The sequence below is a fragment of the Ciona robusta genome, chromosome 1, assembly GCF_009617815.1.
Source record: "Ciona robusta chromosome 1, ASM961781v2".
In the NCBI taxonomy this organism is placed as follows: domain Eukaryota; kingdom Metazoa; phylum Chordata; class Ascidiacea; order Phlebobranchia; family Cionidae; genus Ciona; species Ciona robusta.
In genome coordinates, this window is record NC_143235.1 from 5008712 (window position 1) to 5027046 (window position 18335).

General features: G+C 36.3%; 2 protein-coding genes across 11 annotated transcripts in view; both read left to right on the forward strand.

Annotated features, from left to right (window-relative positions):
* The window catches only part of LOC149741715 (uncharacterized), a 38256-nt gene extending 19921 nt beyond the window's left edge, over nt 1–18335 (forward strand). For all 10 annotated transcript variants that reach the window (XM_089888701.1, XM_089888717.1, XM_089888686.1 and 7 more), the window contains 10 exons: nt 157–13479; nt 13911–14120; nt 14225–14359; nt 14419–14549; nt 14604–14715; nt 14860–14914; nt 15167–15246; nt 15772–15869; nt 15938–16036; nt 16145–18335. In XM_089888701.1, the coding sequence (XP_089744827.1) occupies nt 157–13479; nt 13911–14120; nt 14225–14359; nt 14419–14549; nt 14604–14715; nt 14860–14914; nt 15167–15246; nt 15772–15869; nt 15938–16036; nt 16145–16240 (14339 nt within the window). In that variant the 3' untranslated portion in view covers nt 16241–18335. The remainder of the gene's footprint in view (nt 1–156; nt 13480–13910; nt 14121–14224; nt 14360–14418; nt 14550–14603; nt 14716–14859; nt 14915–15166; nt 15247–15771; nt 15870–15937; nt 16037–16144) is intronic.
* LOC149741716 (ribonuclease H2 subunit C-like) lies at nt 17687–18335 on the forward strand. The gene has a single exon (XM_089888807.1). The coding sequence runs from the start codon at nt 17687–17689 to the stop codon at nt 18158–18160; it is 474 nt and encodes a 157-aa protein (XP_089744933.1). The 3' UTR covers nt 18161–18335.

Consider the following 18335-nt stretch of genomic DNA (forward strand, 5'->3'; position numbering starts at 1 on the left):
AAGTAATAATCTCCATACAAATACTTATTTACTGATGCTCATTTTACTATTAATAATCTATCTAACTGTAACGATAAATTATTGTTTGTGTAATAAAATGACAACAGAAAACTTATTTTAACCCCTTGCATGCTGCTTTCTGGATTACACCATCAGTTGATCTAATAGAAGCAAAAGAAAATTCACCAGAAGAACTTGCTAGGGATATGTCTGATGTTATGGAGAAATTAAACGAAGTAAAAGAATTGTTAGAGCCGGGTACAGAAGGCCCTGTTTCTTCATATCCAACTGAAAGTGTAGTAAATAGATCAAATGTAAAAGAACATGTTGTGGAAGAGTATGTTGAACAAACTGCCCAAGTTGTTAGCCATGTTAAAAATCAACTTGTTCAAGTGAAAGAGTTATTGGAAGCTCAAATCTCCGAAACGTCAAGCACTAGTGCCCAGCATCCAGATTCGACTGGTTCTGCTAATGAAACATCCTCTCGGGAAACTGGTTCCAAAAAATTACTTGAAACTCATTTCCCTAATGAAAAAGAGTTGGAACATCTTGAATCATCTTCTATGATATTTGAGAGAAGTGTGGAGGCTTCGGTTATGGCACAAGATACCACTCGAGGTAGACAAGAGGATCCAAGATTAAGTGAGTTACACGGGCAAGAATCACAAACAGAATCTACAGTGCGGCAAATATCCCAGGATTTAGACATGCTGACAGAACGCATTGACCTTGCAATTCAACAACCTCATGATAAAGATACATTATCACTTACCTTTGAAGAAACTGTAGAAGCATTGAACAGCACACCACAAGATAGTTTTACTCCATTGTCTTCTCACATTGGTTTCCAAGCTTCGCACTCAGAGGTGCCTACAGTAAATGTTATGTCCAATTATACAGATTCAAGTCTCTCTGATTTTCTTGCAAGTGACTTGGAGAGGGAAGCTTACCAAACCAAAGCTATAAAATCAAATACCAACACAGAAACTGTTCATGAAGCAGAAATATCTGAGATATATACAGACAACAAACCAATCTCACAAATTGATCAGGCCATTCGAGATATAAATTCAAATGAAGAACTTGCAAAGTTATTGTCAACCGACCTAGATTCCCAAAAACAAGATACTTCTCATCATAAAATAACAGATTCACTGGTATTTGAAGATGAAATGGTTGAAGTTAAAACCAAAAAGCTTACAAATGTTGATTCAAGCGATTCATTGAGTAATGTGACCGGTCTATCAAGATCTTGCAGCACATCTTCAGTAAAGTCTGTGCGTTTTATGGAAAGTGTTGTTGTGATAGATGAACAAGAGCTTCTCAGTTTGCATCATGTTGGAAAGCAGAGCACATTAAGAACATCTGTGGAAAATGTTTTTACTGAGAGCAGTGCTGATGAGAGTGACACTGCTTCATTGTCACTCTCTCCCCAGAGTACAGATGGAGAGGATTCATCAACACTAGGTGTCTCACCTGATTCTCCAAACCATCCAACTACTTTACAAGAAAGAATCTCTGCATATCAGACTGCAACAAATCAGCTGCACAAAGAAGTGGAAATTTTTAAGAAAATTACCTCTCCTGCGGTTTCAGAGCAGTCTGGATCTCCTACTTGTCAATTCTCATCTGTTGAGTCTTCTCCAAAAAAGATAACAAAAGCGCCTCCTGTTTCACCAAGAAAAAAGGTTACACCACCTACAGTATCACCACGACATTCATCTCCAAAAAAATTACTCATATCTGAAAAATCTAGTGAGGGTAACAAGAGTGAAGAAATTTCTCCTGTTATAGTTGAAGAAAGCCACAGTGTAAAGGAATTGCTAAGTGCTTGGGAGCAGGTTCAGACACCAGTTGAATCTCCAAAATCACCAGCACGTTTCTCACGGCGTTTTTCTCATGAATCTACTTCAAGTGTAGATTCGAAAACAGGAGAGTCATCAAGAACTCCTAAACATTCAAGAAAGTGGTCAATGAGCTCATCGGTATCTATTCCTTGTGATGAGAATAGTGTGAAAGAGAACACTAAGGTGGTGACAGTTCAAAGTACAGAGGAACAACACTTTCATCCAACTATCAGTGCAATAAATGAATCAGTCGTACCACCTAATTCTCAATTGTCTTTACCGCAAACAAATCAGGAAAATCAAAAGAAGAATTTATCCGAATCTGAAGACAATGAATCAACTACGTTGAGTCCATTTTCTGAATCAGATAAAGAGTCTTCTCACCAACAAACATCCGTAAGTGTTGATTCACAAGAAAATTTACTTGTTAAACCTACATTGGTGATGTCTGAATCGAAACCCATTTCTAAGGAAGATAGTGGTGTAGTGCTAAATCTTGAAAATAAGCCACAAGACTCTGGTTTAAAAAGCACAGATGCAACACTGAAAATAGACCGACATGCAACAGGTGAAGGAACAAGGCAAAAGTGTGATAACAATTTTACACAAATACCTGTTTCCTATAAAGAGAGTAATATCATCGAGAAACAAGTTTTCGAACAATCTTACATTGAAAGTGGTTCAAATATAGAAGTGATAATTAAAGAAGAGGCCTCTAATAAAATCTCCTTTGCCGATACTGGTGCAGGTTTTTCCCAACACAAGCCTGATGTGAAAGCTTTTGTAACAACACAATTGAATCAAATAACGAAAGATTCAGATGGAAAGAAAGAGCAAATTTTAACTGACTCATTGGCCTCCTCTGTTGCAGTCACAGATAAAAATGTTGTTTTGTCTGATTCAGAAGATATGAAACTTGATTTTAAAGATGTAACACAATTACAGTTGACCGGTGAACAAGTTTCATTTGCACAAGAAACAACTGATACATCAAAACAATCTGAAAATGTTGAAGACAACCCTTATGTATGTGATGAAGCTAGACCTGTCATAGAACAATCATTTACAGAAACTACAGAAGAATTGGTGGAAGCTTCTTTAAAGCAAGAACAGGAAACAGTTAGATCTGAACATAATGCTGTGCACAGTCAATGTGCAAGCACAGATAATGCATATATTGCAACCACTAAAGATGATAAAGAATCAGAATCTGATGTGTATACAGAAGCGCATATCGACAAACAAAATAAGGATTCCAACACAGTATCTATAGAAAAAATGAAAGTTGAGGATATTTCCATAATGTCAACTACAGATATTGTTGAAACAAAAAAACAAACTTCAGATTTTACAGATGCTCAGATTTCTGTTTCTCAAGATTTAGAATTTACAAATAAAACACACATCAATGAGCCAACTAAAATTGAAAACAAAAGTGCAGACATGCACACTTCTTCTGTGACACAGAGATCTGAATTGGCATTTAATGAACCTGTCAATAATATGCAAGAAGTAAACGCTGATAATGAAAATGTTGAAATTAGTCAAAAGTTTGTCGAAAATTCTGTGTTTGTAGATACCATTGCAGATCATACACAATCCCTAAAGGTTGATGATGCAAATGAAATGTTGGACAAGGTTGAAAATGATAGACCATTTACAACAAAAGAATCTGATTTACCTGCAGAATTGTTATCATTTGATTCATCCAGCAAAATGATTGAAGATATGGCTGGAAATGAACTTCAGGAAAAGTCATCCTATAAAGAACATCTTAAGGCAGCTGACCAGCTTGAATCAGATAAAGAAATTTGTGAATCAAGTGGAACTAACTTGTTATCTACCAAAACTTATGGGGTGCAGGAATATGAGTTAGAAGTCTTGACAAAATATGCTGATTTCTTGGTAAGTGAAGATAAGCAAGAAATTTCTGTTGAAACTTACAGCTTGCAGGAAATGCATACGACAGACCAGGATCAACATGAGCCAACAGAAACTAGCTTAAACAATATGGGTGAAAATATAGTCCAAGAAGTAATTAAACAATCAATTGTGCAGAAACAAGAATCTTATACTTTGACAGATGATAAAACCAATGCATCAATGGAATCACATTTGTATTTAGATGATTTACAACCAAACTTGGAACCGGATGTTCTTGTAACTAAATTAAGCTATAGTCCTGATTTTGCAGAGTTGAATGCGGATTATAAAAGTGAGCCTCACATTTTGGCACCCAGCTCATCAGAATCTTCCCCAATCCACACACCAGTTAGTTATCAAGAGGAAGAAATAACATATGAAAGAAGTTTAACAGAAGACCAGGAAAATGATGATTCTTTGGTTGTGGGTCAAGTTGCTCAGCTATACAGCAATGAAGAATACAAAAAAGATACATGTGAAACCTTCGATGACTCATTAGCTAATGGGGAAAATGTTGAACGCTTTTCCGATGTCGACGATGTAAAAACAAGTGATCAATTGCAGACATCAGTAGAACCTCTGAAAAGCTGTGCAGTTTTAACTTCCTCGGCTATGGTGGAAGAGATGCACTTGAAATCTGAATATGACTTTCAGGAAGCTCCCCTGCAAGTAGGTTCACTTGAACAACAGCAGATGGTGGTTAATCAAGATGTTCCAATAGAAAAGAAATCTAATATTGACAGTAATGTGCTTGAGATAAGTGAACCAAAACACCTGGATGCAAATGGTAAATCTCTAGTTCAGCAAAAAATTGATGAAGAAAGGGCATTGGTGGACCAGGATATGACAACCTGCAATGTTTTGTCAAAATTTAAATACACTGAACAAGCTGAGGATTCTGAGACCCAGCAGGAACCAAGCTGTTCTGCCTCATCAATAAATACCTCCGGTTCTTGTTCACCAATACATTTCATGGTCGATTTAGATGAAGATAAAACCAGTGACGCAATAGTGAAAGAAATTACTGAGGTAGTAACTTCAACTGCTTCAAACATGGTGGTCGCGAATAGTGTCACTAAGGTGGCAACAACATCACACGATTTTATGGTTTCAACTACGGGTTCTTCCACCCTTGATGCAATCGATTCCGTTCACAGAGCATATACTGATGATGCAGCTAGTGTTACTGAAGAAAATATCACTGCTAAAAAACAATTGGTTCAGAGTGCAGATGAGCAACAAGCATCATTGAATACAACAAGCATGATTTTTCAAACAGTGATTGAAGCTCCAAGTGAAGTGGATGACATGAAAGAAAGTGGTAATATTTACAATGTAGAAGAGGATGTTAAAATTGTTACAACAACAGATTTAGAAACAAATCTTGTTGAAAGTGACACAGAAGTTTCTTTAAGAGATGTGAACGAACCTGAAGCTACTATTCCATTGAATCAAAAGGCTGACAGATCTGAACTAGAAAATCAAAATGTTCCTCATGATTCCGGCAGACAAGAAATTCAAGAAGATGTGGATGAGGTTCATGAAGATCAACAACAAGTTGAAAAGGAAAATGCATTTAAAGAACATGATGTTTTACCAACAATAAAACACACTGAACATACTGACATGAGCAAAGAGTCACCTGAAGAAACTACGTTTCATGATTTGAGTCTAAAAAGTTATGATACACAGTCTCAAGAAAAACAAAACTTTAAGAGTTTTGCTTCATCAACTAACAGCTCAGGTTCTTGTTCACCGATACATTCTATGACCAATATAGACATAGGTACAACGGGTGAAAAAATGACAAAAGAAGTTACTGAGTTAGAAACGTCAATGACTACAAACGTGGTGGTTGTAAGCAGTGTCGCCGAGGTGGCAACAAGATCACATGCTTATGATGACAAAATTTCAACATCACAATCTCAAAATAATGATATGGTTTCTTCTGTTGACAAACCAGATCTTGCTGTCGGTGATCAAGAAGTTGTTGGCAATATAAATGATGATTTTATGGAAAACCAACCTGTGGAAAGTGTAGATGGGCAACAAGTGTCTTTAATTGCAACAAGCGTAATCTCTCAAACGGTGCTTGATGCTTCAAGTGAAGTGGATGACATAAAAGAAAGTGTTTACAACTTGGAAGAAGATGTTAAAACTGTAACAACAACAGCACCATGCACATATCAAAAAGAAAATTGCACAAACATTTCTTTAGAAGAAAAAGAATCCTTTTCAGATTATCAGAATGTTAATGTTAATTCTACTCTTTTAACAAATCAAGAGCCTATGACGTCCGAACTAGAAATTCAAAATATTTCTCATGATTCCATCAAACAAGAAATTCAAGAAGATGTAGTTGAGGTGCATGAAGATCAACATCAAGTTGAAAAAGCAATCTCTTTTAAACAACACGACGTGATTGACGGTGATGTTTTATCAACACTAAAACATACTGAGCTTCCTGAAGAAAGTATAATTCCTAATATAAAGTTGCAAGATTTCAAAACTCATTCGGAACCAAGCTATTCTGCTTCATCAACAAATACCTCCAGTTCTTGTTCACCAATACATTTCATGGTTGATGTAGATGAAGATAAAACCAGTGACGCAATGGTGGAAGAAGTTATTGAGGTAGTAACTTCAACTACTTCAAATGTTGTGGTTGAGAGCAGTGTTAGTGAGGTGGTAACAACACATGATTACCCAATTTCAACACCACAATCCCAAAATGCGATGGTTGGCGATTTTATTAAAAACCAACCAGTGCAGAATGCAGATGAGCAACAAGCATCATTGAATACAACAAGTGTAATCTTGCAAACAGTGATTGATGCTCCAAATGAAGTGGATGACATGAAAGAATGTGGTAATGTTTACAACCTGGAAGAGGATGGTAAAACTGTTACAACAACAGAATCACGCACATATCCAGATGAAACTTGTACAAATGTTTCTTTAAAAGAAAAAGAATTCATTTCAGATCAAGAGGATAAAATTACATGTGCACTCCCAACACCTTTAAGCTATGAAGCTGCATATGAGGACTTCAGTATTCGTTATGAACAGGAAATTTCACCAGAATCCAGTACTTCATCTTCACTATCCATCATTTCTCCAAAAATAACTCAAATAATTGATCAGGATTCAGAAGTTGCTGAAGCACAAGCATGTGATGTAGAGACAAGTCCACAATTGGATCAACCTACATCAGTTTTATCAGAAGATGAATTACCTGAATCAGATATAAGAAAGTCACAAAGTGAGCAAACCAAATCGTCATCTGTGTCTAATAATGATGAAATTATTCTGGTTGTGGTCAATAAAGACGACTGTACTAAAATAACAGATGTTTGCAAATCAAATGAGCTGCAAACACAAGTGGATGAGTCTGTTGAAAACAATGTAGAAAACCAGGTTGTAACAACTGGGAACGTTTCTCGTAGCTCAAAAATGTTGCTTGACACAATTCCTATAATACAAATTCAACCATCATCTACACGCAACTCGCCGCTCAATCCGGAATGTGATGTCTCTTCTTTTAACAAAACCCACGCTATTGACACAACTGATAATGTAAATACATATGAACAACATCAAATTGATCAAACAGTGTCTGATGAGAAACAGGATGCTGGGACTAAATATGCACAAGATACGTTAAACAATCAAGAACTCACAAACATACCTGAAAATATTCTCACTGGGAAGAGTATTGGTATGGAAGAGGATGAACATGAGGAGGTTTTGCATCAACCGCAAGAAAGTTTTGACCCTAAGGCGAAAATCAATGTTCCTGCTCTAAATCTTAACAAACATCATGAGAAAGAAGTGGTATCAGGTCAAAATGATGAAAATAAATTAGAAAACATTGAAGGAAGCATGGATGATGTTAAAAAAGATGTGCAAATTGCAGATGGTGTTCCAACTGCTGATGGTAATAATTCTTGTCAACAAAATGTACATGTGCATCATGATAGAGATGAATCAATTTCGGACAAATATGAAACATCTGATGGTTTAGACACTGACCAGTCATCTGGTATTAGAGGTGATAAATGGGAATTTGACACCAGTGAAACTCTCGCAGGTGGTCAGTCTGAGGTTTTTGTTGAGTTAGAAACCTTTGCCACAACATCACTATCAAGTGAACATGCTACTGATGCTACTTTTGAAAGATCAGGATCTACAGTCCTTCATCTGCCAGATATCACAGATGAAAATGTCTCAGAAGATCAGACATTGTTTGGAGCTTATAAAGTTGGTTCTTCGTACTCAATACCTGAACAGATGGCTATTCTAAACGAAGTAGTTACACCAGAAATGACTTGCTTTACTCATGAAATTGAATCTGATTTTGGCTTTGAAGCAACAACACCAACCGGCAACTTGCAGCAACCAACTGCTGATGAAACTAACCAAGAATCTCAAAAAGAGTTTACTGGTATTGGGTATGTAAGTTACCCAATTGGAAATCAAAATATTGATCAATTAAGAGAAAGTGTGCCAGACCAATCACAAGTGAAGAAGATTGAAACAGAAAAACAAATAGCTTCTCTTGTTGAATCAAATGCAGTTGTGGAAGCAAATAAAAGAAGCGAGATTGTGAAGGAGGGTCTGACACATTTTAAGGAAACTCAGCTGAGTTTTGATTCCATTTCCCACTTGGATATACCGTGTTATTCAAGCTCTTGCAGCAGCTCTTCCGAATCAGGAGATGAAGAAGAGTTTGTTATACTTCCTACCAGGAATGATGCAGTCAGCAGTCTTGAAATGTGTAATGTTGATTCTGAGCCACTTGCAGAGTCTACTGGTGATGAACTTCTTTCTATAAAAACAGATGAGAAACAGCACCGAACTGTAGATTGTGAAAACCAAGATTTTTCCACAATTGATGAGGTTTTTGAAGAAACTGAAAATGTTTGTGTCTCCAATACAATAACTTATAATGCACCTGTATCAAAAGTTGTCATGGGGAAACATATTACTGATGCAAGGTCTGTTGTTGCTACTGAAACAGAGTATTCCTCAAACCAAGAGGTTTTGAAAAGAAACTCTGAAATCACTGATATAAATGTGCTTTCTAATGGAGAAAAGTTAACTACCATATGTCATGATGATAATACGATTGCTACAACTGTTACAAACTATGAAGCTGATTTACCCCAGTGTTCTGATTCTTCTTTAAATGATACAGTCAAGGTTTGTCCACCTGTGCATGTAATGACAACAGATACTGCATATGCGCGTCAAATGACAACTGAAAACTTGTATCATGATCCTGTGGACACTGGAGAAAAGTTTCAGCCTGGCTTAAAAATTATTGAACAAGAAGCCCAAGATTCTGGTTTTAATCTAAACTGTTCAGCAAGTAATAATGATGAAAGTGGACAAACAGAAACATTTGATTTGTACCCAATACTACATAGCCGGGAACCTGATGATGGTGATGATGAGTTAGTTGTTGTTAAAGATCAATATAAAGAAGCTTGGGAAGAAAAAGAAACTGAGGAATACATTCCTATTCAGTACTCCATTACAGAAGTAAATGAACAAGCAGTAAAAACATTAGATGTTTCTGCAAATGATTCTGGTGTTGTGCTTGATCAGTCTGTTCATGCAGACAATGAGTTTGGTATGAAAGATACTACATTGCAAGGTCCACATCCCATACATTCCACTTTTGTTGTGGATGGAGATGTTCCAAACGAAATGTATGAGTTTAGCGGTGATCCAAATGATACCATGGATAATGTTGAGCACATTACTCCATTTACAGCTGAAGCTCAGATATTGAATGAAGCAAATGGATGTTCACTGGCACAAGAACTAGCCGATGCAATGGTACCAGGTATTCAACATGGATCATATTACCCTGATAACCTGGGTGATTCTGAAATGAACGAAACTGAATATAATGCAGATATAATGTCATCACAAGACCATTTAACTGGTTTGAAGCAATCTGATGAAATTTATGAAAGTATAACAGAACAACCTAATGTTAGTCATACCATGACTTGCTTTACACAGCACTCAAACATGGAGGGGGAAACAATACTTCAGTTAAATGAAAATCAAGATGTTAACTCTGCTTCATGCAATGATAGAGATCTGGAGGAAATTAATAAACTTCAGTCACATGGTTGGTCACAGTTCACTGAAGATACAAATGATCCCATTGATGAAGTGTCAAGATCTGATTTATCTCCAAATGGTGGTGCTGAAACTTGTTTTTCTTCAGTTCATACCGGTTTGTACACAAGCAACCAGTGTGTCGAATATAGCAATGAAACATTTATGGAATACAAAAATGATCTAGATGTAGATAAAGTGAATGATGATTTGTATTACAATGTCCATGATGCATCAGAATTACCTGTATATGCTGACCAAAGCATGGGTCAGGATGAACCTACAGATTTGTTGGTGATTAAATCAAGTGACAGTGGAGATATTGAGTTAAAACAAGCACAAGTTGTAACACTTGAAACTTCCGAATCCAGACTTTCTATGCTTGAAACTGTAGAACCATTTGCTGAGAACAGTGGAACTGAAATTGAAGGAAATCCTGAAAAAAATCGTTTTAAAAGATTTTCAGAGTATGACTGGACAAAAACTCTGGCTAATTCCGGTGAAATTGATGATGATTGTTCAACTTCTTCTTCATCCACATCCAATCCAGACTCTGAATCTAGAAATGACTCTGATCACATCCCTTTTACTAATGTACTCACATGTGGAACCATAGTTGTGTCAGAGTCAACTGAGCTGTTGGTTCCTGCTAATGCGGAGTTTAATCAATTGGAACAGCATCATGCAGTAGAATCCAGCATGGGACTAAATGTATCAAGCATACCAGCATCATCATCAAACTTGGAGTTTTCCTCATTCGCTGAAGATCGAGCAACTACTTCCTGTATCACAACCTCTAAGTACGAAGACAAAATAACATTAGCTCCTGTATTTCCCAAAGCACATGGAGTGTTTCGTAGCCAGTCAGAATCACAGGGAGATTTACCAAATAATCGAATTGATTCTGATGCATTTTCGGACACAGATGTAATGTTGGATAACTCTGACTATGAGTCAGATGAAAAGCTTGAAAATACATCACTTTTAAATCCCACTAAACACATTTCAAGTGAAGATAGGATGGAAGCCGAAGCATTCATAACACCAACTAGCATCGGTTTAGAAGAAGGTGCAAATTTATGTAAACGGTTCGCCAGACCTGTATCTCCTACACCACCCAGAGATATGGAAACTACATCTAATAATAAAGATGATGTTGTTGTAGCAAACGTTGATGATAATAGTGAAGCTCCTATGACTCCAAATTTTCCTAGAGTGTCAGTAGCAGCACGTTTAATGTCAACAGATATGGGAGAACTCTCCCCTGCCCCAGCCTCATGTGAATCCATGGGAGAAGCTTCAGCAAATGATGAGTTTTCGTTCCGAAACTTCCCACCTCGGCATGCAGTTTCTCGCTCAATAGACTCAGCTGCCACTGTGTTTCAATTTTCCTCTACAGAAGCTTTTCCCTTCGATGGATTCAGTGCATCATCATCACGAGTAATCTCTCTAACCACCGACCAGGCTTCTGTAGAAGAACCATGCATTCTAGATGAAACACAACAAGATCACATTCACACTGATAATGAAAATATAGATCATGCCTCTCTGGAAGTGCAATCCAGCTTTGAATCGCAAAGAGAAGGGATGCAATCTGTTACTGCACCTGGATATATGTCAATGACATTACCGGATCAATCTACTTCTGCAAATGTTTATTCCATTGGTCCAGTTACCACCTCCACCTGTAAAGAATCCTTTAGTGTCACAAGTCAAGTAGAAAGAGAACAATCCAATGTGAATGTTATTCCACAACATTGCATGACTTCCTTTTCTGAAAAGTTTTCCAAATTTGTAGAAATTATGGAAAAGGAGGGAGTACCTTGTTCACCAGTTGAGCATGAGCCACTTTCCATACCAACTGAAGGATATATGGAGATCATGGACCCTGCTCGAGCCAGGGCAGAAGCAGCTAGGTTTGAAGACATGGCGTATATGGATATAGCATACCAGGCCAACTCAGAAGAGTACAATATAACAACACGTTCCCGTCACAGTACAGGTCAAGAAATTAAGGCAATTGCAGATGACATCCTGTTAACTGAAGACAGCTCTGAATCAATTGAAATGGACAGTGTTGTGACTCCACAGGGAACTTTGTTACACACCATATTGCAAACTAGTGAAGAGCATGAAACATTAGGCAAAAGCTCAACAGAGTTTTCTAAAACTAAAACGGATTCAGAACTGTCTCATGGTGATGAATTGCCTAAAGCAAAACTTGAAAAGGTTAAAACAAGTCGAATTCCAGTTTCAAAAATGACCAAACCCAAACCTGCTGCTCAGAGAAAACGAGAAGATCCTGTTTCACCTGGTTTATCCCGTAGCCTCCCCTTGCGCTCTTCTGGGAAGAAAAAAAGAGATAATACCTCCTCTTCCACGAAAAGAAAGGGTTTGTCAAGAAGCACATCCGCATCTAAACTTCCTGTAAGGCGAAGCACTGAAAGTCAACGTCCAAAATCAAAGAAAACTAAACAGAAACCACAAAACCAAGATTGTGATAATTCTATTGCTAGTCAATCTTCTTTGGCAAGTCAAGGGAGTTGTTCTTCCACAGTTTCACGATCGTCATCAACCAGCTCAATGAGATCTCTAAAGTTTCGCAAAAGTGGTGGAAGTTCCCCAGTACAGGAAACAAGTATTTTTCGATCTGAAGCATTTGTTAGCAAGACAATGGGTAATGAGAAATACATTGCACTGCGTGAAGGTGTGTTCACATATAAAACTTCTCCGGCAGAAGAAAAAGAAAAGAAAAACAGAAATAAAACAACATCACCTGGCCAAACTAATACTGCAACAACACAAATAAGAACTTTGAAATCAACTGGAATTCCAGTGCCTTCCCGACTTCACGGTCATGCAACTGCTCCTTATGCCTGTGATACAACAAAGTCTACATCTCATACAAATGAAGAAACGCATTTTTTAGCTGATAGCCCGAGCCTCTCAGGGTCAACCACATTAACCTTTGAACGCTCGGGCACAAACCTCGATAGTGTAGAAGTAAAAACTTCCAGTACTGTGAGTACCACATACAGTACAAGCGGTGTGAAAATATCTTCAAATTTTGCAACTTCCCTACACGATACAATGAAAACATTGTGTACAACATCAGAGGGAACTTCAACAACTATGCATGAATACAGTGAAGACTACAGTACAACACATACAGGAGATACAATAAATCGCGTTTCACACCTGTCAGAATCAAGTAGTTCTTATCGAGACAGTATTAGTGCAGAAAGTATGGAAAGTACTTCACCTTTGTCATCTGACTCTATGGACTGCAGTTGCAACTCAGTCATTAGAGAGATAGAACAAGAAGCTGACACACTTTCTATTACATCTGATTCTTTGGAAAATGAGCCATCTGATTTCATGCGAACAAATTTTAAAACAGAAATGAACAATTCTGTTGTAGTTACTTCTTTATCGTCAAATCTTGTGCATAGCTCTGGTATTCAAAATGCAACATCGAGCTCTCAAGCAGTATCTACAAGTGCACACTTTGGCCAAATGATGTCTCTCGAACATGCTGGTTCTGAAGTACATCAGGATGGACAAAGACGAACTAGTTCGTAACTGTAGTTGGTGTTGCAATCTGTTTAACAATGTTGTCATTTGTCCGTAGCATTTTGCACACCTCATGCTAACCATCAGTGTTAACATGCTAAATCATAGTGCATAACCTTTGCTTATGCAAACCAATATGAAATGATGATAAGTAAAATCATCAGCAAGTGCTTGTGTAGTTTATTTATATATATTGTATATGTCAAAATATCAGTGTTACATAACTTACATTGTATGTCTTGAATATTACAACTGTTAAGCATATCGTATTTATGTCTTATTTGCCTGATGTGTAACTTCTGTGTTTCATAGTAAAATATATGTTTAGTTAATATTCATTGTTGTCTCTTATTCATCGTCATGCTTCTTACATGTTTATTTTTTGTTACTGAGGCTGAAGGGGACAACACATTAATAATTCTTGTTTTACAGGGATACCATCTGAAAAAGATGCTTTGGAGCAAAAGCATCAGGCCATTGCTTCACAGCTTGGTCTGCAATGGCCACAGTTAGCTGGTGCTCTTGGTCTAAATGCAGATGATGTGTGGAAGGTGCAGAAGCATGGAGACGGTGGGAATCCAGGTGAACAAAGTTCAAGAATGCTTCAGATGTGGTTGGAAAGAAGTGGAGACAAAGCAACAGGTAACCTGCTCTTGTACAAATGTTTGTTTTACTGTAATCGTGTTTCTATTTGATAAACAACGTAAACCAAATCAAATACTATATTCATATACAATTGTTTGTAGATGAACAGTTAAGTGCTGGATTAAATAGTATTGGTCGAGGAGATTTGTGCTACTTGCTTGAGGATCCAGTTTTTCATTATGGTGAGGTTGATCCATCTCTACATATGGACAGACACCTTCATTACGATACTTCAGGTACTGATGGATAAAAATCAATACCGAATCTTTCCTATTGCCATCATTGTTTTTCACAGGTTTCAATGCATTAACTGATGAGTTAGGTTCAGCATCCCCTACTCCTGGTCATGTAAGTTCTCCTTACCCCTTCACAAATAGAGAAAACAGACCACAAATTAGTACATCCACACCTACACCAGCTATGAAGGTAATTCAAAGTTCTGCTTTTGAATAACATTTATAAAAACAAACTATTTTATAGGCTGAAAATGAAACAGTGAATGGAGATCTTTCTGTAATAACTCCATCCACAACTGGAGTAGATGACGATGATGATTACAACACGCCACACTTCATATATGTTGCTGATGAAGGTAGATGTTTCAATGAAGTCTTATTTTAAGTTAATGAATAAATTAACAATTGTAACCGATTCAGGGGCTAAATGCAAGTTTACTAGCTCCTGTGCCACAAGCCAGAATAAAATGTTCCTAAACTTAGTTTTGTTTTGATAACAGATGATGGTGCACAAGAGAATAATGTTGAAGATCATGATCAAAGTTCAATTAAAAGGTTTGATTTTAAAAACAGTCACTCATTGAGTTACAATAAGATCAAATGTACTACAACAAAATAAGTTTTGTGAAAACAACAGAAAAGAATAGCCATCAGTACTAAAATGGAAAAACAAAGTCTCCATAACATCTAATTGTATCTGTTTTAGATAACTGTTAAACATTTAACTGTTGGTGTTATTTAAAGTTACGATAAGTTGTAAACATTTTCAAAACGCAAGGTTACTGTTATACTTTACCATTTTTAAAGTGAGGAAAATGCTCAAAGATCACGAAAATCATCATCAGCTTCATCTTCTACCACAAGCGGAGAACACAGCATGACTGAAGGTAGGTTTATTAAAAACAACATTATTAATAGTTTCACAGTGTAATAAAAAATTTATTTAAAAGTGGTGAGATGACAAGTTCAGTTTGGCATTACATTATTGTCTGCTGGTACTGTCAACTGCTCTAGCTTAGGACGGTTTTTTAGATAAATAGGGAATATATTTTTTAAATACCTTGCATAAACATTTTATGGCAGAGTTTGAGAATCCAGTCGATAAATTGATGTTTTTATTTGCAACATCTGTGTTAATTATGAATTTCAAAAATAGTAATAAAATGTTAAATATTTAATATAAAAATTTGTTTGAAAGAAAATCATATTGCCCTATGGCCTACGCAATTCTCTATGGCAAAATGCTCAATATAAATCTAACGCCAATATTTTTATTTGCTGTGAATGTAACTGTCCAGAGTTAGGGCAATTGACCGTCACTTTACAATGTCAAAGCTTAAACATATTTATAACAAGAAGTTGTGTGTAATTGCATCTATTAATTAAACATTGGTTGTTTATTCTACAAACAGAGAACATAGTGATGGATACCAAAGAAACTGCTGAAAGTGTTAAAAGTGAAGAAAACAATGATGAGGAACGAAATGGAAATAATGATTTGTACCAACCCGTTAGTAAATTAAATTATAACGATATATATCCAATTTAATACAAAATCTTGTTTTATTTTCATAACAGGGTAGCAGTGATACTGCTGATGTTCCAGAAGAAAATGTCATCACCAGCACAACTACGATTATAAGAACAATAGTAGTTCAAACAGACTCTCCGCAAACAGTAAGTATATATATATTTATCATAAGCTAACCGTGATGGGCCTTAACATACCTGTTAAAATATTTCTCCATAAAAACATTACATTTTTTAACATAAACTACTGTTTAGGTTGAGCTACCATCCCCTAAAATAGAAGGCGAAGACGTAGTAGAGGTTTCTCGTGAAGTCCATCAAGAAGTTGTCAATAACGATGACAAAGCTTAATTAACATCAATCAATGATGCCTTGAAATAAATTTCTTTTACAGAGATGCTGTTACAAAAATCTTTAACATTTCACACTGTAAATATACCGGTTTATTTTATAATACAGATATCGGTAATGTAATCATTAATCATGTTCATTTCAATTACTTTAATTGATGTTTAATCATGTTGTGAATTCAATTTTAGCAGTAGTATCTGTGTGTTATATGCTGTTTATTCGCTTAATAAGTTTTGACTTTAGCACTGCTATTTGCTGTCACGCCATCCACAGTAGAACGTAATGTAGTTTTGAATGTAAAATTACCCAATCATGTTGCTTATTATAAACCATCGGTGCTGATTCGTTTGTATATTTGGTATCTCGTAGAGCACGGTATTTTCGCACTGTTCACTTAGCGCTCGCGTATCCTTTAAGAAAAATGGTGTAAGATAAACAGTTCATTGCAACATTGCTTATTCACCGTTGTCCTGTAGGTGTTGTGCGTATTACGTAATATTAATTTCGCGTCATGTTGTGTTCCATTGTAAAGATACAACTTGGATGAAATCGAATAAATAATGGCAATTCACCAAACCTATGTTTCATCTACATCTGTAACTAAATTTAATACACTTTTGTGTGTAAAATTATATAGTAGGGTGGGAGAAGATGGAACAACTTTTCATTCCATGTTTTCGTCCCATTTGATAGTAAACAAAAAAATCTCAAAGAATTTTTTAACTGTACTCTTACAACTCCTATAGACCATTGTTAATTGTTTTAAACACGATCAGAATATTATAGTGGGGTGGGGGAAATGGGACACTTTTTCATTTTATTTTCTCGTCCCGTTTGGTAGTAAACCAATAACATTTAAAGAATTATAAAACCATATTCTAAAGACTTCCATAAACCATTGTTACTGTTTAAAACACGATCAGGATATTTGAATATTAAGTGCTAAATGTGTCCTGTCTTCCCCCACCCTACTAAATTATGTGCTAAAGGTGTCCCGTCTTCCCTCACCCTACCATAAAAAAATTAGGTATGTAAGAATTTTGAAAAAAATGGTAGTTGTTCACTCGCAGTATCATCGTCAGCTTCGGCTTCGGCAACCATTTCTGAATTTGCGATCTACAAACATAGATACCTGCTATAAATCTATGTTAACAACGAAACTGTTATGCTTGAGTAGCCAGCGAGTAAAATAAACGAAATTGAACTTTGACCTAGAAAAGCACACGAGGTGAAGCTGAATCGTTGTAAAGATCGGATTTGTTTTGTTGTGGTACAGCTCGTAGATGTTGATATTGCTAGAGGGATGTATTGCCGTAAGTAACCTCGGTGGCTTTCATAATGAAAGCGAACGCCTTTCATCAACAGAGTAGCTTGTTCGTCTGCTATGTTTAACAAAGTTTGTAATAAGTGATAAGAACTTCGGTGCTAGTGAATTGTCATAACAACATGTTTCTTGTTTCCATAGAATGCATTTGCTTTATTTTTGATAAGAATAAAATAATGAGTGTTGACATACGTTTAGATCAAAACGTTGAAAAAGTACCTGAAGTGGATTTACATCATATTCCATGTAAAATTGAAGCCAACGAAACTGCAAATATTTCAAAGTTCTTTTGCCCCAAAAGTGTTAAGACAGAGAGTAAAGAAACACTGTCAGCCTCTTTCAGGGGGAGACCTTTAGATGGAAAGAATATTACTCTTCCTGATGGTTATATTGGAGCAGTAATAACGGAAAAACAGAGGCCATTTTCTGAGGAGGAAAACCGGGCATTGGATGTTACTGGGAAGTTTAAAGTATTCACAAAGTGGTACCTTGGTTCACAGTTTGCAGGTGGAAATTCAATGGACAAAGCTTGCTTAACATGGACCAGCAATCTTGCTTCTGTGATTCATGATCCTGTTGAACCAAAACATAATTGAAGACCTGGCCACCTCAGTAAAACTAAATTCTAGTATCAAAGCATTCCTTGTGATTTTCTTTTTAAGGCAAATTTCTTTAAAACATGTTTGCTAAAGCTATAACTCTAAAATGTATTTTATTATTCCCTAACAATGTAACATTTACATCACATACAAATCTTCATTTATTTTTAAA

Excerpts from the sequence above, each read along its gene's own strand:
- LOC149741716 (XM_089888807.1), top strand. The coding sequence starts at position 17,687 with ATGTTTCTTGTTTCCATAGAATGCATTTGCTTTATTTTTGATAAGAAT.